At 42.2% G+C, this 20,487-nt stretch overlaps 1 protein-coding gene and 1 long non-coding RNA gene across 2 annotated transcripts; both read left to right on the top strand.

Annotated features, from left to right (window-relative positions):
• The first annotated feature begins 14,729 nt into the window (after nt 1–14,729).
• On the top strand, nt 14,730–16,182 carry LOC127778879 (GDSL esterase/lipase At4g10955-like). Its single transcript, XM_052305524.1, has one exon. The coding sequence runs from the start codon at nt 15,007–15,009 to the stop codon at nt 15,784–15,786; it is 780 nt and encodes a 259-aa protein (XP_052161484.1). The 5' UTR covers nt 14,730–15,006; the 3' UTR covers nt 15,787–16,182.
• A 2,077-nt stretch (nt 16,183–18,259) lies between these two features.
• Nucleotides 18,260–19,211, top strand: LOC127780796 (uncharacterized). The gene is made up of 3 exons (XR_008018825.1): nt 18,260–18,632; nt 18,852–18,936; nt 19,025–19,211. It is a non-coding gene; the product is annotated as an uncharacterized LOC127780796 (long non-coding RNA).
• The last annotated feature ends 1,276 nt before the right edge of the window (nt 19,212–20,487 follow it).

Below are 20,487 nucleotides of genomic sequence, written 5' to 3'. Positions count from 1 at the left end.
AACTACAAAACCATTTACCCATTTTTATCTAGAATGGTAAAATTAATTGTTTCTACTAAAGAGACGTGTTTCATATATGAAATTAAGGTTGTTTTAAAAGGGAAAAAAAATCAGGATTTATTGCTCATGTAGTCATGTGCTACGGCATTTGGGATATGAGTCGCAAATCTTGAAATGTCACTAAAATCTTGATCAAATTAGTACATATGAACAAGACTTATTCCCCATATACCCTATTTACATGTTGTTCGATTAATCCCTTTCACATGGCAATTGGAGGGTATTGGGCAATCAATTAATTTCACATGAGATTAAGGAGATTAATCCCACACCCCTTCAATCGAATAAACCCTTAAGATAGGAGGGATGTGAGCTGGGTTGGCTGATCAGATTGTGGTGTTAGCCAATAGACCCTAGGAGAATCCTATGAAAATTCTGTTGAGAACAAGTAGAATTTTGGAAGGGATTGATTAAAGAAATTGAAGGACTTCTACGGTACAATACACTAGCAATATATATTTCTGGCATATACAAAGATACACTAGGAATTTCCATGTACAAGTTCGTGTGAGCATGGTGGAGAGTGGGGAGTTGGGCATCATTGCTGCTGCCTCCTCCAGGTAGAGGAGCTAGCTAGGGTTTTGGGTGGGTCGGAAATTGAGAAGACGAAAGAAAGGCAATTCGAATTAATTTACAGACAGGCAGGCACAATAGCGTGGTGCGCGTGAACTTGCAGTGCGTGTGGCGTCTCTCTATGGCGGTATGGCCTATGATGGACGACAACTACGGGACTGGGGAATGAAATCAAGTGAGGAACACGTCTAGCATTGTGCATTTATGTACAACAGTTGTCTGCAAGCAAACATTTAGAAAGACAATTATCCCCTTTTCAATTTTATACTACAATTAATTTAAGTTGGTAGGCCAGTTAATCTACACCATCTGATCATTCATACTAATAAAATGTACTGTTTGTATTGATCCATATGTTATGAAACGAAGGTAGTATCGTATATAGATCTTCTCAGAAATTTATGTCTTCTCTCTGTTCCAAACTCTCCAAAATTCCTGTAAGAACCCCACGTTGAAAACAGGGCCTTTAATCTCACTAATCATGCTCTCTTAAGCAGCGCAACTCCAACATCTGATCAAAAACTAACACCGCACATTTTGGCCGTTCCAATTTCTGGACAAAAGCGATTCCCCCGTCGCCCCAACAATCCTGGGATACATCAAAGACCAGCTAGTGCGCGCCTGAAATGACCGTTCAGGCCAGGACGACAGCAACCTACCTTGGAGGCTTTGTCAGGCATCAGCTGCATGCTGATATGAGTTGAGAGGAAAGAAAAATTATTCCCTTGCTTGCTGCATGCCATTACATTGCTCCCAATCTCCCATCGCATTGCCCATTTGCCCTCCAGTTGTGACTTGTGAAGAAGGAATTATACTCTCTACACAACAGCAGCAGCAGCAGCACGCAGTACGTACTGCTACGTAGTAGTACGTACACTGGCGAGCCCATCAGTAGGCTGTACACATGCGCGACACATGAGAGAAAGGCTAAAAGAATATGGAGATCAGATCGAAGCAAGCAAAGGCAGCAGCAGCAGCAAGCAGCAAGCAGCAGTGTGATGCAGCAGCTAGCAACTAGCACGGCTGAAAAACAAAAGGGGCTTAGCTAGCAAGCAAAAAAGCTGGAGCTCGCACCGAGAGCACGGCGTGCACGCGGTGGCCATCATCGTTCGTCGTCAAGGCCGGCCGGCCACCACCACTACTGCAACCCAACCCATATACAACTATATACTGGACTAGTACATTCTTTGTGAGATCTCCCTTTTGGATAGTAGAGAAAGGTCCTAGATACACGGCCTTCTTTTGGATTTTGCCACGAATTTATCGCCCGGTTTCAATTCTCTCCTTTTGGAAGGCCAAAAAGACAGGGCCCTGCATGCACATATGACTATAGTGAGTGACTATTATACCACCAACTTTCCTTTTCTCTTTTCTGAAGAACAAGAACCTGTCTAACATATCGTTTGATTAACATATATAATTATTATATCACGTACTAGTTGGGATGGACGCCGGCCGGCCGGCCGGCACTGTAGCTAGTCTATAGCTTAAGCTTTGTTGCTCCAAAAGAGAGAAATGTGCTCGTGTCTCTTTCGTGCTATGCAGTGCTACCGCTGCTGCTGCTGCTGCACACAGCTGCATGCAGGTTTAGCTAGCAGCTGTTGCTACTGCTAGCTCTTCTCTCTCTTTACCTAATATCATATGCTAGATCGTGCAGTGATGGGGTCGTGGAAACGCAGGGGGACCTTTGCACTGTCCGGCCGGGTAGGTCGAGCAGACGAGCACTGTACTGACTGATAGAGAAGTTGTGTTGTGAGTTGGCGGTATTTGACTGTTGAGCTGTAGCAAAGCATGCAGTACGTGCAGCGGCAGCGGCAGCTGATGGTTTCGGCCATGATCAGGGGTTTGAAAGAGAGGGGAGAAGCTAGGCCTGGTCCGTTTGTTGATTGATAGATCGATCGGTAGCTGATCACTACTGAACTTTGATTGGGAAAACTTCTGAGAATTATCTGAACCCCGGCAACTTGGCACCATTCTTGCAGAGCGTACCTCCAATTAGAACACTAGCTAGTGTCTCTCTTTCATATCCATGGTCCATGCTCACATCTCACATGTTACCTTTTTTTTAAGTTTTGTATAACGGTTCCAGCTTGTCCTGTCAGTCACAAATGTTGACGAACTGTTATCTCGGAAATTAAACGTGTTCATGTGGCTCCATATGGTGGTTCTCTGAATACTACTACAGCTACACCCTGAAATATATTACGCAGCTAGACGGCTGGATGAACCGAGCAGTACTTCGAGAATTGCAGACATATGGTAATACGTACAATTTCATTTCGTATTCTAGTTAACGTATGCAGCCAGATATAAAACAAATTAACATGTACATATACAAAATCTGAAACTGAATATCTGGATCAAAGCATGCTTGAATAGGATGATCTCTATATTGATCCTTCTCCTGTAACTTGGAAAGCTATGCTTAAAAGATTGATGAGTTGACGTTAAGGCTCAGAATTTGAGATAGACCTTTGTTTCAATCATGGATTGGCGCTATGTAATTTTCATGCCTCACATAAACCCTGTAAATATTCCTTAATTTGATATTTACCGTGGGGGTCCTCCCTTACTGTTCTCCTGTAAAAAAAGTCTAAATCTCTGAGTTCAGGTGCAATCACCTTAGACGGCGAGCAACTCATTTGGAAGTGGGAAGCTTCAGGGCAATACTCCACCAAGTCAGCTTACATAATCCTCTTTTTTGGTCGTGAAATCTGCCCATCCAAGCCATTTTGAAAAGAAAAAAAAAACACGTGCCGCCGTGCTGTATTTTTCCTATTGGTTGCTTATCGCCGTTGTTGGACGGCATACAGGCTAAGCAAGCATGGCTTAATTGCCTCATCAGAGCAAATGTGTCTTCTGCGACTAGCAAGAGGAAACGATCAACTACATCTAGATTGGTTACCCAGAGACCTTTTTGGGTGGATTATCATAAACACCATTGGCCAATCTTGGTGCTTCCTATCCAATCCACAATCGTTCTCACTGTGGCGGTACAACAGTAGGAAGTTGGTTATCAAAACCCCGAGGAAAGGATATAATACAATTGTCATCCTAGCCACGTTAATTTGGAAAGAAGGTAACAATAGGATCTTTAACAACCAACACAAAACTCGGAGAAAGGTGGTTGGCGCAGCTGCAGAGGAAGTAACACGTTTACGCCCTATCTAAGCGGGTTTCCCCTCTCCTCTACGGGAGTCCTCAGGGATGCTAGCCTTGTGCCAACCGATGGCCCTGTCGTGGTCACAAAACCATATATATCGCAAGATCTAGCCATACATTTACATAGCCTTTGCTTGTGTATAAGTATCTCGGTCTTAATATAAAGATATGTAATTCTTTTGTATATTTTCGAAAAGAAAAAAATCTGAAACCGAAACTGCGATCGATCTCATGTGTCATGTGTCGCAGAACGAAACAACCATCTCTCTGCGTAGGTAGCGCCGTGTCACAAACGAAGGGGGTGTGACCATCAATAATTTAGGCCAAGAAAGCAATATTAAATTGCACTCATGCTGCAAATGTGCAATATATCTGTGTGAATGTATGTATATTCAGATCATGCATGGGGTCGACATGGGGTACCCTGTACCAACTACTGTACTGCCGCCGTAGATGGAGCAGCAAAAGTGACAAAATTCTCATACTTTGTACGCTTCCGTAGCAGCGTGCAGTGCATAGCATGGATGCCATGTGAATGAATTTGGCCTGATTTCGTTTTGCACCCCCGGTATGGCACGATAATACTGCAGCACATGGCATGTATGTACAGGTATATACCCTCAACAAATAGAATTTTCAGTCCAATGATGATCAGTGTGCCCCAGCTAGCATCCATATGTGCCCAGTTTGGTTTGCCAGGAAAATTTCGCAAGCCAACAAAATGGACTGAAAAAATGGCAGAAGAAATACATCCATAACATCTCAGAGTTGCCACTGTTGCAGTAGCTGTAGTTTCTTATCTAAACACCCTGTTTTTTCGTCCAGTTTCAGAAAAAAAAAATCGCATGTTTGAACGAGATGCATCTTTCTTGGGGAAAAGTCGGAAAACTAAATTAACCAGCTTTGCAACCCCAATGATGAAGAGAATCTCTGAAGTGGATTCATCCGGGAGGCTCAGAATTTGCCTTTCTTTTTCTCTCTTCTCGACGCGACGACGCAGTCATAAGTACTTGTAGCTTTGTGCTGCCATGTATGCCGGGAACTTCTTTTTTTCTTTCTTTCTTTCATTCTTCCTTCTCCTCATTTGAATCGATCGAACAAGCAGGAGGCCAAAGTACGGCGACATCATGATTCTGCACTCGTCTCAGGACTCAAAGCAATCACGCATGCACATATAAAAAAACGGCCGCTGTTCATCACTGTCTTTTTCTCTGGTTTGTCGTCTCCCCGTTCTTCGATGTTCAACGACACCATCCATCGCCTTTCCTACCACCGGCCGTAAACCCGCGCTCATGCGGGCAAAAGACCTACACAATTAACTAGAGCTTGTTCGGATTGAGACCGTCGTAAAGATGACCATGATTCTTGGTAATGATAAATTTACACTTTGGACATTAATTTGAGCTGAAGCTGATAAGCCGTGAAAAAAAATAAACGAAGCAAACTAAAAATAATTTACGAATAAACTTTTATATCTATGCTATTAGCATTGTAAAAGTCAAGGATTGATAATCTAGACCACAATAAAAAAACCCAAAATTAACTCTAAAATTGTCTTTCAAAATTTTAATTTTGGTCACAACTGATAGGCCAACAACTAGATGGGGATTGATATTGCCATTTTTGTTTCCTTTGGTATGGTTAACATAGGCAACAAACCAAACAACTCATCAACACAATTTTTTTTCTAAGGAATTTTGGGGTAGTTTACTCGCCATGGTATGAAAAAACATGAACTCAATTAAAACTTCTCCAAAGCGCCAGCCCATTTTCATAAGAATTTCGATACAGTTTGTGTAACCCAATAATCTTTTGTTCCGAGGTCATCCTTGCTTGGAACAATGGTGTGTTTATGTTTTTGAAAAATTGGTAGGAACCCTAAACTACTTAAACTTTCAAGGTGATATTAAACCACCACCTTTACACCGTAACTGGGCCACGTGGACCAACACAAGAACCACTACGGACTCCAAACGAGTTGGGTGTTAGAGCAGGTACAATAGCAGGCTATTAGCCAGCTGTAAATATATTTTAATAAGATAAAACATGAGAGAGAAAAGTAGCATACTACACATCTGTAGCCAGCTGCAGCGCGGACTCCAAGACACAATGTGTGTATGACAGGTGGGACCATATATTAATAGTATAGTAAGCAACTATTATATGAATTAGTTATTAAATTAGCTATAGATGAATTGGAGCTAGTAGTGAGCTATACTATTAAACTTGCTCTTACAGACGACTGTTTTTTTTTCAGACTTTAGAGGTATATATCTATCGTCCCATGCCAAAATTTCTTATAGGATTTCTAGCCTCCAAAATATCCATATTTTACTATATTTTCATTAGAGTAAATTACACCCAAGGTACAACAACTTGATAGGTGGATGCGATATAGTGCAATAACTTGAGAATTGAACAGTCAAGTGCAACAACTTGATAAATTGGTGCGTTCTAGTACAGGAACTTGATAATTTAGTATTTTGGTGCATCAACTTGGCTAAGTATGGTAGGTGAATTTTTTTTCGAAGATGTATTACGTCAGGATCTGTTGCTCAAACTGAATCACGCGAGACAAGACCCGCTAGGGATTGATTCACGGATGAGGGACCAAAGCGTGTTTCAACTGATATTAACACGCCTGGGGTCAGTTCAGTAAAGTAATACCTTTTTTCCTGGTCGCACGATATCATTATGCCATTACATAGTAATCCTACGGATATTACCTTATGCTAGTTGTTGTATTTATGTGATCACTTATAAAGTTTTTATACTAAATTGCACCTACATGTCAAGTTGTTGCACTAGATCACTCATTTCTCAAGTTCTTGCACCAAATTGCACCCACCTACAAAGTTGATGCACCGTGAGTGCAATTTACTCTTTTCATTACAAGTAGGGCTTGACAATCTCAGTCATCTTCGGTGCTATGCTAAAAAAGAACTCATTCTCATTTTCATTTTAACTGCTGATGTACAGAGTACCCACCAAATCAAAGCCTTTACAGCTAAGAGATCCATGTTTTTATAAGAATTTCTGACATGTTTTTTTTCATTTGTATGAATTATTAAAGTATTACTATTCCTTATCAGCTGCAAACTACTTGTGACAAACTTTTTGTTGGTAGATATTCCAATGACGGTGCTTCGTGATGCATTAGTCAACTCATTATTTCATCTTCTCCAAACAGAAAAAGGCAGAATTTACTGTCCAATCAAAATAGTCTAGACCTGGAAAAAAGATATCCATGATCCCCCATCTGTCCTTGCAAAATGGGACATGATCCCCTACATTTCCTCCTCCCCCAGCTTCTTCCCTTGTGCCATGGTCCAAGATCTACAACAAGGTGGTGGTGTAATGGGCCATGATGCGTCAAGCTAGCCCCCCATAGAGCAGTGCAGGGTTTTGCCTTTTCGTTTTGGAAATAAAAACCGATCCTCACCGGTTTATCAAAAACCAACAAAAACCGAAGACTTTCTATCAATATCATATGAAAACCAGCTAAAACCGATATGTTTCTATAAACCGAGACATAGCGGTTTTACAAAAATCGGTTGGTTTTGTAAATCCTGGTGCAGTGCAGCCACACTCTCGAGCTGTGGTTAGTGATAGCCAGCTCAAAGCTGCAGCTAGCTGAAAACAACACTATTCCCGGCCTGGCCCTGGCCATGCCTCCCATGATGCGGCTCATCTGCAGACAGCGAGCATTGCCATGCAATTGGTTGCTTTGCTAGCTGAGCTTTCTTTCGTGTCACCTCACGCCCCTGTTCCTGCATGAACGCTGAATGCATATGCCCAAATTATTCTGTTGCCACTGTTGGTAGCAAATTGTTGTTGGCCATTTTCGGTTGTCAGGCGGCCAACAGTGTGTGTATTAATTGGGGACAATGCGTCATAGCTTAGCTGGAGAAATTTGGAATGATGGATTGGTCACTGGTCAAAAACTCAAAAGGTGTGATTTGTGTTTTCTCAGGGGAGGGGGAAACCTGAAATGGGATCATATGATGGCTGACCAGTGCTAGCTTATGATAAGTCAGAATTTTCTTAACGATTTTTATGGAAGGAAGACGCACATGCGCACCACACACACCTGCAAATGTGTTTCCTAACACGGTCTCAATGAGATGGAGGTCAACCTCACTAAATTTCTATTGAAAACACACCATATACGTAATATTCGTGGGTATAAAAATTGAACATTAGTGAACTATTTATCCAACCATATGTGTAATCTGATCACATACTTTACATGGTCGAAATGGCATCTCCAAAATATTTGCCTAATTTGAACAGGGGACTTTTTGCATGATAACAGTGCAATGCCTGCATAATTTATAACTAACCAGCCTTGCTTGATTTAGCAGCAACTGATCTCAAATCCATCTCTCGTACGTCTTTACAACTTCTCTTCATCTTTTTTAGGGTGCCAGACATCACATGTATGGTGGATTGGTGGCCCATCCAACACCAACAGAAGCAAATTAAAGAACAGAAAGGAAAGTATTGGTGGCATATTAATTAAAGAGATTCGTTTGCTTTGATTTATTGCAATGCCACCTGCAGGAGTCTAGTACATTCATGTACGGACGTACCATATGCATTGAGTTGGTATTGATTTGGTGAACACATCCCCTGTATTGAAGTTTCTGCAGACACTAGTTCATATAAGGCCGTGTTTAGTTGCAAATTTTTTTTTCAAACTTCTAATTTTTTCATCACATCAAAACTTTCATACACACATAAATTTTCAATTTTTCTGTCACATCATTCCAATTTCAACCAAACTTTCAATTTTAACATAAACTAAATACTCCCTAAGGTGACAATATTACTCACCGGCTCACCAAGTTTGGAAGACTGGAATTTCCTTTTATTCAGAAAGAACGCCAGAATGTTTCAGATTCTTATGAAAAATGATTTGGGAGAGAATCCTAAGTAGACTGAACTGTAACGAAATTGACCAGACGTGATATAGATGAGCCGCTGTTGGAATGGTGGATCAGAAGGGCATCTCAAGGTGAAAAAGACATAGCCAAAGAAAAAAAAAGTTTACATGCTAGTAGCATGGGAAAATGGTGTGAGCGGAACAGACGAGTATTCCGAAATCAGGAAAAATCCCTGCCGCAGCTTCTAGACAAGATACATGATGAAATCAAGCTATGGAAGATATGTGGAGCTACAAATATTGTGAGATTATCGGCCTAGGATGTATTCATTGTTTAGTAGCTTCTTGTTTCCTCTCTCTTTCTCTTTCACCGTTTTGGTAATCTTGTAAATACTTTTTTCTCCCCTACTTAATATAACACCAGCTTTGCTGACTTCGGTTTTTTAAAAAAAACAATAATTTATCCATGCACAGTTTCTTAAAAAAAAAAGTGTGAACTTCATTCTTTCCAATTGGAGACCCGTTCTTTCTAATAATGTGGATGAAGGCTAATAGATGATCAACTTGTTTATAGGAAGTAGTACTATCATCAACCTTGTAAATAGCTTAGAATGGATGGACTAAACAATATTGATGTTTTTTTTTGAGAAATCATACTTTTGAAAGCTTGGCATAAATAATATGCGAATAATGTTGGCCCAATAAACATTTAGAACAAGGCCTCAAATACATAACTGCACTGGTCCCCTAGGAATAAGTCCACTTGAGCCCCCCCCCCCCCCACCTCAACTTTCCGTCGAGTTTGTTTAACATTTCTTTTCTCCAATATCATAAATCTTCACCCTAAAACTATACAAAAACCGTGTAATTTGGATCCAATAGAAATATGGATGTCTGAGTTTGCTAAAGTGACATCGTAGCCAGCAAAAAGAAAATAATAAAATATGTGGTGCCCACATGTTAGTGAAAAGAAAAAAATATATGTGGGGCCCACGCCACGGCCACACGCCGTGCACTTGCTCGCGCCGTGGTTGGGAAAGGAGGAGAGGCATCTCTGTGGCGGTGCCATCCACCGTGCACATCGGAGGGGGGGGGGGGGGGGTTGGGGGGTGGGGATGGTGACGCCGACAGTGATTGGAGGCACGCAAAATTTTCCATATCCGCAAAGACATGGACGAGCACAGGTTTAGGTTCCGTGATCTCCCGCCTCCCGTGCGACAGCGTCCACAAGGCCACCATCGACTCGTCCGAGGCCACACCACGCCGTCTGGGAAGCAAGCAAGTAGCAGGGGGAAAAAGAGAGCATGTAAACCCCACATATTTTTCCTCTCACTTATATGTGGGCCTCATATATTTTTTATTTTCTTTTTGCTGACTAGGATCCCACGTCAGCGAAACGAGACATCCATACTACTATAGGACCCAAATTACACGGTTTTATATAGTTTAGGGTTGAAGGTTTCTGGTATTGGAGATAAATGATGTCAAACAAACTCGACGCAAAGTTGAGGGATAGCAAGTGGACTTATATTTCATAGTTCACATACTTAGTTGAGTTGGATGGTATTGGTGGACCGGAGAAGGCCCAATTCTGACCCATCCAACATCTAACACATTTTTACTTGCTCTAAGAGGCGTACAAACTTTTGGCATAACAGAGTGTTGCATGAGTCTGAACTCCATTGTTCTGCGGATAAGCCATCTCAAACTCGATCAGGCATCACCAATATTCTCCACACATATTCCTCACGAAAACAAATATTCTCCTTTTATATAGTTGCATGCACCTGGGGATAAACAGGAAGCATTACAACTTTAATACTTTACATTGATATCACTTTAACTTAATCTTATCTTCATTGTCATAAAAAAAATTAAACTTATCTTTCCAGCACAAGAAAACACACTGCTTCGAAGGCACGCGAAACTACTCGTCGGATCAGGGTTTATGAGTCAGTAGTCGAGTCTCCATTTTTGGATGAGTTTCAGATAAGCCATTGCAGCTTGGATCGATCAGTCATCGTCAATATTCTCCAGACATATTCCTCGCCAAGATAAATATTCTCCTTGGACGGTTGCACCTGAAGATCAAAAGTACTGTTACCACTTTACATTCATCTCACTTTGTTTCACTTTAATTTAGTTTAATCTTATCTTTACAGCATTAGAAAGCTACCTAGACTTATACTTGCTCCTGATTAGTCCAAGCTTGTTGCACTAGCACACCTATACTACCAGAGATTACTTTCTACCATCCCTAAATGCTACTGCATTTCTACTCGTTTTCTTCTTAGCCGAACATCTCATCAACATCATCATGCTGATCGATCGAATACGCATTTCATAGACAAGAGTAGCTAGACAACTTTGAGACCTTGACACCAATGTCACAACAGTGCCCTCTCATTAGGGGAAATCTGATATCCCAAACATCCAATCCAACAATTTCAGATTTTGTTTCAGGCAGATTCTTCCTTACCACTTGCGTACGAAGGCATAATAACTTTTGGTTCATCTTTCTTGAAAGAAAAAAAAAACTGATGCCAACTACAAAGGACCACTCCACTGACACTCTAAGGAGGAAGTGAACACACAGAGTCTAGCAAGAGATAAGCATAAGATTGATAATGTATTCTATTGAAGTTTCATGGGTCCAAATCACACTTATATGATTCGTGATCATGCTTTCAGTTTTTAATGCCCAGTGTACCGTCTGGTGATCACAAGCTGGCAATGCAAAAATAATGAGTTATAGATTAGTACTTTATGTTTATATAGCACCTAAGGGCTGCAGATCGACCGTAGGCTAGAACCAAAGCCCAACAAGATTCTCATTCCCAGTGGGTTTCAGGATTAATATGCCGATCTGTTTGATGGATACAAAAGGTGCTAATAATGTGAAGTAATATAATATTTAAGGAGCAGTGGTCATAACAATTCTGATGTAAAAACAACATGGAGCTCATTGGAAATATATATATGAAACACACGCTCCAGGAAATAAAATTGCCTTGATTAATTACTAGATTCCTGCTAGTGTTGTTAATTAGTTCGTGTCATCTAACGTGAGACGTTGCCCAGTTCAACATCATGTAGTGTGTGGCTCAACGCCTCAACCACTCAACCCAGCTTGGCTCTGCAAGCTTCAGCAGCCCGAACCCGGCCTGTTTATGTAAGCAACAATAGCTGGGTCAACCGGGCGGCTCGGGCCCTTTTGAGCATTCAGGACCAGTCCAAGCCCAAACAAAGGTCCTGTTCGACAAGCTGGTTGTGGCTGTGGCCATGCCGTATGCGTGTGCACTATTGGTGCCGGTTGTGCCACAGCCGTAAGACAGCAGCTGAACAGGTACAAACAAAAAATAACCTGTGCTCTGCTAATTAAGTAGACTAGATAGTAAAAACTTCACAAAGAAACACAAAATGGTGGTTTTTTTTTATGCCCGGTATGAAATAGTACTATTTGTTTGAAAAGTAGTGACTTTTGAATACAGGGTTTGATTATAAGTTATATATAAAGTACCGGGGGGGCCTTAATGGGCGATCGATCGCCAGGCGATCGCCCAGGCGATCGGATCCGGCCCCCCTCCCCCTATACTCCTCCCTCCTCTCCCCTATTCCTCCTCCACTTCTCCTCTTTCTACTACAGTAGACCACACAAATTTTTTTTAAAAACAAAAGTTAGAAAAATTTATGTATAGAAATACTATATATAAAAAATTTAAATTCAAATTCAAATTTGAATCGGGTATGTAAACTTTTAACTTATAAACTTTGGGTCTATAAATTTTAAGTGTATAAACTTTAGATGTATAGAAATACTATATATAGAAAATATTTGAATTCAAATTCAAATTTGAATCAGATATAATTCAAATTCAAATTTGAATCGGGTATATAAACTTTAGGTCTATAAACTTTAGATGTATAGAAATACTATATATGAAAAATATTTGAATTCAAATTCAAATTTGAAACGGGTATATAAACTGACTTATAAACTTTAGGTCTATAAACTTTAGGTGTGTAAACTTTAGATATATAGAAATACTATATATATATATAAATATTTGAATTCAAATTCAAATTTGAATCGGATATATAAACTTTTGACTTATAAATTTTTGGTCTCTAAACTTTAGATGTGTAAACTTTAGGTGTATAAATTTACTAAAATAGGAAAGTAATGCGGTGCCAAAAAAGGAAACAAGGTGGAGAGGTGGAGGGAGGGAGGGGGGTGCGCAAAACTGATCGCCTTGGGCGAGCGAGGGCGATCGCTCGCCCAGTAGCATTCCCGTAAAGTACCTAGCTTTAATAATAAAATAAGTCATGGTAAATACTTACATAGTTTTTTTCAATAAGGTGAATAGTCAAACATCATGTCTAAAATTAAACAATGCTATATATTTTAAAACATATATAGTATATTGTAAAATTGTAAGTCTAACCTAAAGCTCGTCGTTAAGTAGCCATGCGGGCTTGAGATGGTCTTGCTCTGCATTACACTAGGGTTTAAAGTAGATTCGTGTATTCTCATGTTCTATGTATAATAAGTATTAACTTATTTGGAAAATAAAACCGATGAGTCCTTATTTGTTATTGGCATATTGCGATACCATATTCGCATTAATATTTCATTGAAATGTAAACCCTGTACACACGTCTTTGAAATAGTAGGGGGAAATAACGGAAGAGGCCACCATCCAAAGATAAATAAAGATTTTTATCAAGATTAAAATAGGATAAATTGTCGGTGAACATCCAAGAATTAAAAGTTAACGCAGCCTCAGTCACATGATTAGCATGTTCACATTCAAATGTGAAAAAAAATAATCTGAAACTATTTTTTGATGAAGGTGCTATGTGATTTATAAAACGCTCTCCTTCTCTTAGAACAATGGATGTGTTTAGTTCAGCGCAAAGTTTAGATTTTGGTTGAAATTGGAAATGATGTGACTGAAAATTTATGTGTGTATGACATGTTGATGTGATGGAAAAGGACTGAAGCAGCCAATGTCACGTTTCCACGCACTTGCATGTGAACGAAATGTGCATATTCCCCGTAACTTTTTCCAAAGAAAACCAAGGCCCCCCTTTTTCTTAAGAAAACAAGAAAACCAAGCCCGTATAAGCAGCTTGACTCCCGCGTCCACCACTTAACCATTACGAACGAGAAGAAACCGCCCACAGGCCAGCGTGTGAACGAATCAACACACGCGGAGCGCGACCGAATTAACCCCCCTTCCCCCAACGTCATCAGATGGAACAAATTCCCCTCGGTTTAGTGTTAAACGTGCCACAAATCACCTCCTAATCACTAATTTTTTTCTCTCCCATCCTCTCGCCGAAACCACCCAAAACCCAAAAGAAAACGGAAACATAAGAGCAGGTACAATAACGGGCTATTATCTAACTATAAATATATTTTAATAAGATAAAAAATGAGAGAAAAAAGCAGCAGACTACGAATCTGTAGCCAGCTGCAGCACGGACTTCAAGACACAATGTGTATATGACAGATGGACTATATATGTTAATAGCATAGTAAGCAACTATTATATAAATATACTATTAAATTGACTATAGATAAATTAAAGCTAGCAGTAGACCATACTATTAAACTAGCTCTAACAAGAAAAAGAAAACGACCCAACCTTCGCCACTAATCAACCGGAGGACGACGAACCAACCAACCACTCTTCCTCCTGACAAAAGCAACCCCACTCCTCCTACCTGTCCCCCGCACAATCCCCAAGGCGCAAACGCGTGCCCCACCTGTCACCCACACGTACCCTGAGGCTGTCAGATTCGATCCTTAGCCATGTTAATTTAGGGCAATTAAACTACACCGAGACGAACGAACGAACTATAAGCCATGGTCCAGTGCTTAGCCGTGGCGAATATATGCTCCCTCCCCTAAATAAAGCTCGCGAACGACGTACACCATCCGATCGATCCATCAAACCAGACGGCTAGCTGGAGGCGACTATTGTGAACTTGTGAGAGAGTGAGCTTACGACCCACGGGCTGCACGTTGCCATCCATCGGTCGGATCGTTGTGATCCGTCGATCCAGTCAAGTCGCAGGAACCGTGAAAAGATCGGCCGATCCGTCGGTAGCTTAGCTTAGCTTAGCTCCCGATTCGGTGGCTTTATTCCCGCCATTAATTAGTAAAAAGCGAAATGAATTCGGCTTGATCGATCCATCCAGCTTGCCTTCCGGACTCCGCGTATATATTTCCCGCCACCCCTGCCTCGCCTTCCCTACGACATCGAGGGCGTCATCGAGTGAGTAGTGTGAGAGCTGAGCTGAGCTTAGCTTAGCTTGCGATGGCAATGGCGGCGGCGGCGCAGGTGAACGTGTCGGTGTGGAGGGACGACGACTACAGGAGGATGGTGATGGCGTGCTTGATAGAGGCGGTGTACCTGCTGGAGCTGGAGAGGCAGGAGAGGAGGGACGCGGCGGCGGTGGCGCAGCAGTGGTGGAAGCCGTTCAGGTACAGGCTGGCGCACGAGCTGGTCGACGAGAGGGACGGCTCCGTGTTCGGCGCCATCTTCGAGCGGGACCACCAGCCGGCGGCCGCGGTCGACGGCGAGGCGCCGCGGGCGGTGATCGCGTTCCGCGGCACGCTGCTGCGGGGGCCGACCATCCGGCGCGACGTCGAGGACGAGCTCCGCCTGCTGGCGCGCAACAGCCTCCGCGGCTCGGCGCGGCTCGCCGGCGCGCTCCAGGCGCTCAGGGCGACCATCGAGAGGTTCGGGTCGGAGAACGTCTGCCTCTGCGGCCACTCCCTCGGCGCCGGCTTCGCCCGCCAGGTCGCCAGGATGCTCGCCTCCTCCTCCTCCTCCTCCTCGCCGCCGTCGCCGCGCCACCACCACCACGCCGCCGCCGCCGCCGCGGCGTCGCTCGAGTTCCACCTCTTCAACGCGCCCTACCTGTCGCTGCCCATGGGCGTCAGGAGCGTCGTCAAGACGGCCGACTGCCTGCTCAAGGCGGTGCGCACCGGCGTCGCCGCCGTCGGCCGGTGGCACGGCAAGGCGCTCAAGAACGTGGCCTACGCCAACTGCATCCTCGGCTACACGAGGCTCGAGAGCAGCAGGAGGTTGTGAGAGAGATCGACCACGAAGACGACGACGAATGATACGTGTACCTAGCTATCCATCATCTGATCATCACCATGGAGGAATTCAATTCGAGGAGAACAATAAAAAGCATCTGGCACACGAGGATGCACGGTTTAGGCTGCCCTGCATGCTTGCTTGCTCTGTAAATGTTAAAAACGCTTTTGCTAATTGTGAATTATCTAGCTACTACTGTTCTTTTTGTCATGGCCTGTTGGCTTTGCCCAGTTACATGCATGTTAACTAGTTCAAATGTTCAATAGATCTCTACGCATGCATGAACGGTTTGAGAATCATCTTTCTCAGTTAATTAAGTCGTGTATGCTAGTACGGTGTATAGATGTGTTGAACTAAAACCTTTGAAATGGAGGAAATTTAAAGGAATTTTAGACGAGTTGAACTAAATCCTATCAAATTTCCATGAAATTCTTATGATTTAATAAAGGAGCATGAACCAAGTAGAGCATGTAGGTTAACTTGCAAACCCACTCTAGTTCATTTTTTTACTAGTACGGTGTATAGATGTGTAATTTTGACTACAAAATAGATGCATATTGAACCATTAATTATAAGAGATTGGGTTAATGGGCTAAGTGCATATTTAACACATATTTTCTCCGTCTCATAGAAAACCAAGTACATCCCGTACTAGCTTGGTTTTTACGGAATAAAAATAGCTTATAACTTAGCAAAAATATAAGATGGGGGAGAGATATAAAAGAGGTCTCTTTGTGGTTGACTTGTGTTTTGGCCGAGAATATTATGCGGACAAAGGCGATGGTGTAGCCTCGCTCCCCAAGGCCCTTGCTGGTAGATAGAGTAGACCTAGATAAGGGCCTCGCTAGCTAGCACTATGGCTCCAAACAGGACTAATCGAGTACTGCTGGCAAGGTCAGAGATACTACCTCCATTTTTTTTAGTGCGTGATAACGTTGATTTTTTTTAAACAAATGTTTGATTATTTCTCTTATTCTAATAATTTTGTAAATATAAAAAAATAAGTCATACTTAAAAAACATTTGACGATAAATCAAAGTAACAATAAAATAAATGATAATTGCATAATTTTTTTTAAGTAAGATGAATGATCAACAGAGGGATTACTGTGTTATATATATTTTTGCAAATATAAAATAATAGGTCATACTTAAATAACATTTAACGATAAATCAAAGTAACAATAAAACCATTAATATATATATTTTTAATATATATTAACAGTGTTATATTTTTAAAAACGGAGGGAGTACTGTATACGGTCATCAACAAGCTCGATCATTCCAAATCCGCCCAAAGGTTGGAGGCGCCAAATCTAACGATTGGTGACACAATGATGCCAAATCAGGTGATCATGGAGGACAACAATTGCATTTCCATAGTCTGAGGCTGGCAACAATCGTTTTGGCCACCAGCAAAGTGAGCAGCGTAGGATCTAGGGACCCACGAAGTCTAAGTGTGAATACAACAGCTGGAGTGGTCGACCAACAAGCTTGAGAACATTATGGCGATCATAACACGATGACAACAAGATGACAGTGGTCGATTGGTCGAATGAGGTGATTGCAGGCAGCTGGTGTCCAAACAAGAGATGAAAAAAAAAACTTCTAGGTACGAATTTTAGATATAGCATATGTCCAGTACTGTAATTGGAAGATTGTTTTTTCTTTGAAAAAGAGGAAGTCGTAGGTTGTAAGAGAATACAATGATAAAATATAATCACACCTAATTGTTGAGTACAAGGGAAAACTCTATTCATCCCTTAAATAGGATGTCTCGTCGTTTTTACATGTCACTTAAAAAGTATCAAACTTTTTTTTAAAAAAAAATAGTAATATCTTACTTCACAAAGCATGCATATTCAAATTTAACAGGTAGAAAAACAATAACAAATTTGATTATGAATAGAATACGTAATTCATTGTCAAATTTATTATATTTTATTTTAAATTGTATTAGTCGAATTTTAACTTGCATGTTTTTGAAAATATATTATATATATTGATCTATCTTGATAAATATTTTTAAAATTTTTGATGACTTTTTCAATGACATGCACAAAACGAGAGAGTGTCCCTCGAGAGACAAAAATTCAATTCCGCAGTTCGAGATTATATTACATGATTGTACTGTAACACTGCTGTACGACAACATGCCCTAACCCGGCTGTATCCGTACCGGCAACTGCAAGGACGCACACGGGGACGCACAATTGACGGTGAAAAACGCAACGCATGCCACCACCACCACACCACTGACAGCAAAGGCACCCAACTATGTTGGGGTTGTGCATGCATTGTATGCTTCCTGCCTGTACGTCGCAAGGCAAAGCGAACTGCCACTTCACCACTTCCTGTCTCGCAAAGCCAAGATTAGATCCAACAGGTGAAAGAAAGAAAGGAAGAAAAAGCTGAGCCTGAGAGAGAGAGAGAGAGAGAGAGAGAGAGAGAGAGAGAGAGAGAGATACAGCTGGAGACGGGCAAACAATGGCTCACAATAATACTAACATTAACGGCCGGGGGGGAAAAGAGATGGATACCCTGCCTGCCTGCCTCTACGTTGTCGTTGTGCAGGCTTCCTAACCTTAAACCAGCTGTGTTCTCTCCTGCGTGGCCTGTTCATCGCAACAGCACACAGCATGATTAACCTTTTCTTGGGCCTCCTTGCTCTGAACAAATAGATTCTCTTCGTTCAGAAAGAAAGCATCTCTGTTGTGTTGTGTTTGTGTTCTCTCTCTCTCTCTCTCTCTCTCGTTTCGTTTGATCCGTCGCTTCGTCGCAAAGCAAACGGCGATATGCAGCACCGGGCGAGCAGCTTGCATCACGATGGAGCACCAGGTAATTAATTAGTAATTCTACAAATCTCAGATATATGCTGTTTCGGCAAACGTCTATTAAATTGCATTCCGCCTTTGGCAAAAAGAGGATTTGGCTGATTAATTTTTTTTTGAATGCCTTCTTTTTTTTTTGAATGCCATTTGGCTGATTAATTAGCGTGTGCTTTGGCAAAATTTCGTTCAATCGATCGCCTTAATTTTGTGGTTTGCAATTTTTTAGGGCCAATGGCGCCGCCGTCGGCGGCGTACGACGAGCCCGCGCCGCCGGAGCATCCTCAGCCCAAATGTGGATTCATCGGAGGATTGTAAGATGCTAGAAATTCGTTTTCTTGGGGCTATGAATTTCGTGTAGAATTTTTATCCTCATGACATTTTTCTTACGTGATCATGCAGCTTCATGGCGCTTTGCTGTTGCTGCCTGGTTGACGAAATGCTGATGTGACACGGTTTGCATGGTATCAGCGATTGTACAGCTGTAGATTTTATATTGTGCTTTAGAATTAGGTTGTATATTTGTATATACTGAAAAATCGAATGACGGGAAAATTGATACATCATGCAGTGCAAAAATTCCTTGAAAGTTTGTGTTCTCGGGTCTGTTTAAGTTTGTAGCCAAATTCAATCTAGCTAAAGTAAATTTGACAGTGCAAAAATATTAGTCATTTATTTGGTTTGTAGCCAAAGAAAATTGACACTGCTCAACTAATTGCTTACTTTGGTAGCAAACTAAGCGAAAGGCTAACTATTTTTTGCCAAAAAAAAAAGCAATGACCAACTCTTACCGTTGCCAAAAATAAAAAAATGGCAAGGTTAAGAATAGGAATGAACCAAAAAATTCCTCGCAGTATAATTTCCACGTATGCTTAGAACATCTTCAGTAAAGCCCCTAAACACAGTCCTTAAACAACTTTGAGAGGTTGAGACTAAAAAAATAAAGTCCAACAGGGCCCCTACTTAAGGCCCTAAAGTAGGAAGGCTCCCAAATTCCCTCCTACAGCGCCTAGGCCTGGGGGCTCTATCCCCAACCCCTATCCAGTTTTCTTTGGCGCGGGGGAATGCTTCCACGACGCGTGCTCCTTCCCGCGCGATTGCTTGCACGCTGCCGACTGTCTTGTTGCGGGTGTTTCTGCTCTAATCCGGCCATCGCCCTGCTATAGTATTGGTCACCTGCATGGATGCACGTATGCATGGATTTTTCCACATATCGATGAGACGTGGTTTGGTTCCTGTTAAGTGTCACTGGTGGAGAAACCATCTTTGGTCGGTCGACCAGATTTCACAATAGTCCCGGTTATATTAAAAACCGGGACTAAAAATATCTTTAGTCCTGGTTTTAAAGCTCTAGGGGTACTTTCCAATCTTTAGTACCGGTTGGTGTTACCAACCGAGACTAAAGATTTATTTGTAGTCCCGGTTGGTAACACCAACCGGGAAAAAAAGATCGCTATACACTTTACTCCCGGTTGGTGTTCTAAAGATCTATTTATAGTCCCGGTTGGTAACACCAACCGGGAAAAAAGATCGACGCGGAGATTGGAGAGGCCTGCGCGATTGGATCGAGGTATCTCCTCCTCTCCTTTTAACTCCTCCCTCCTCCTCTCCTCAACCTTATCTCCTCTCCTTTTAACTCTCTCCTCAACCTTATCTATTCCTCTCCTTCTCCTCTCTACACTGCAGCGGTGCGGCGAGGGTGCCAGGCCGGCGCGAAGCGGCGGGGCGCGGAGGCCAGGCCGGCCGGCGCGGCGAGGCGGTGGCCGCCGGTGGCCTGCGGCTGTGGCCTGGCGGCCGGCGCGAGGGCAGCGCGGCGCGCGGCAAGGCGGCGGCCGCCGGCGGCGGCCTGCGGCGGCGGGGCGCGG

Source organism: Oryza glaberrima, chromosome 7 (assembly GCF_000147395.1).
Source record: "Oryza glaberrima chromosome 7, OglaRS2, whole genome shotgun sequence".
NCBI lineage: Eukaryota > Viridiplantae > Streptophyta > Magnoliopsida > Poales > Poaceae > Oryza > Oryza glaberrima.
The sequence above is the reverse complement of the archived record's forward strand: the minus strand, read 5'-3'. Positions and strand labels throughout refer to the sequence as shown.

Coding starts and splice junctions, on each gene's coding strand:
- LOC127778879 (XM_052305524.1), top strand. CDS start 15,007: ATGGCAATGGCGGCGGCGGCGCAGGTGAACGTGTCGGTGTGGAGGGAC.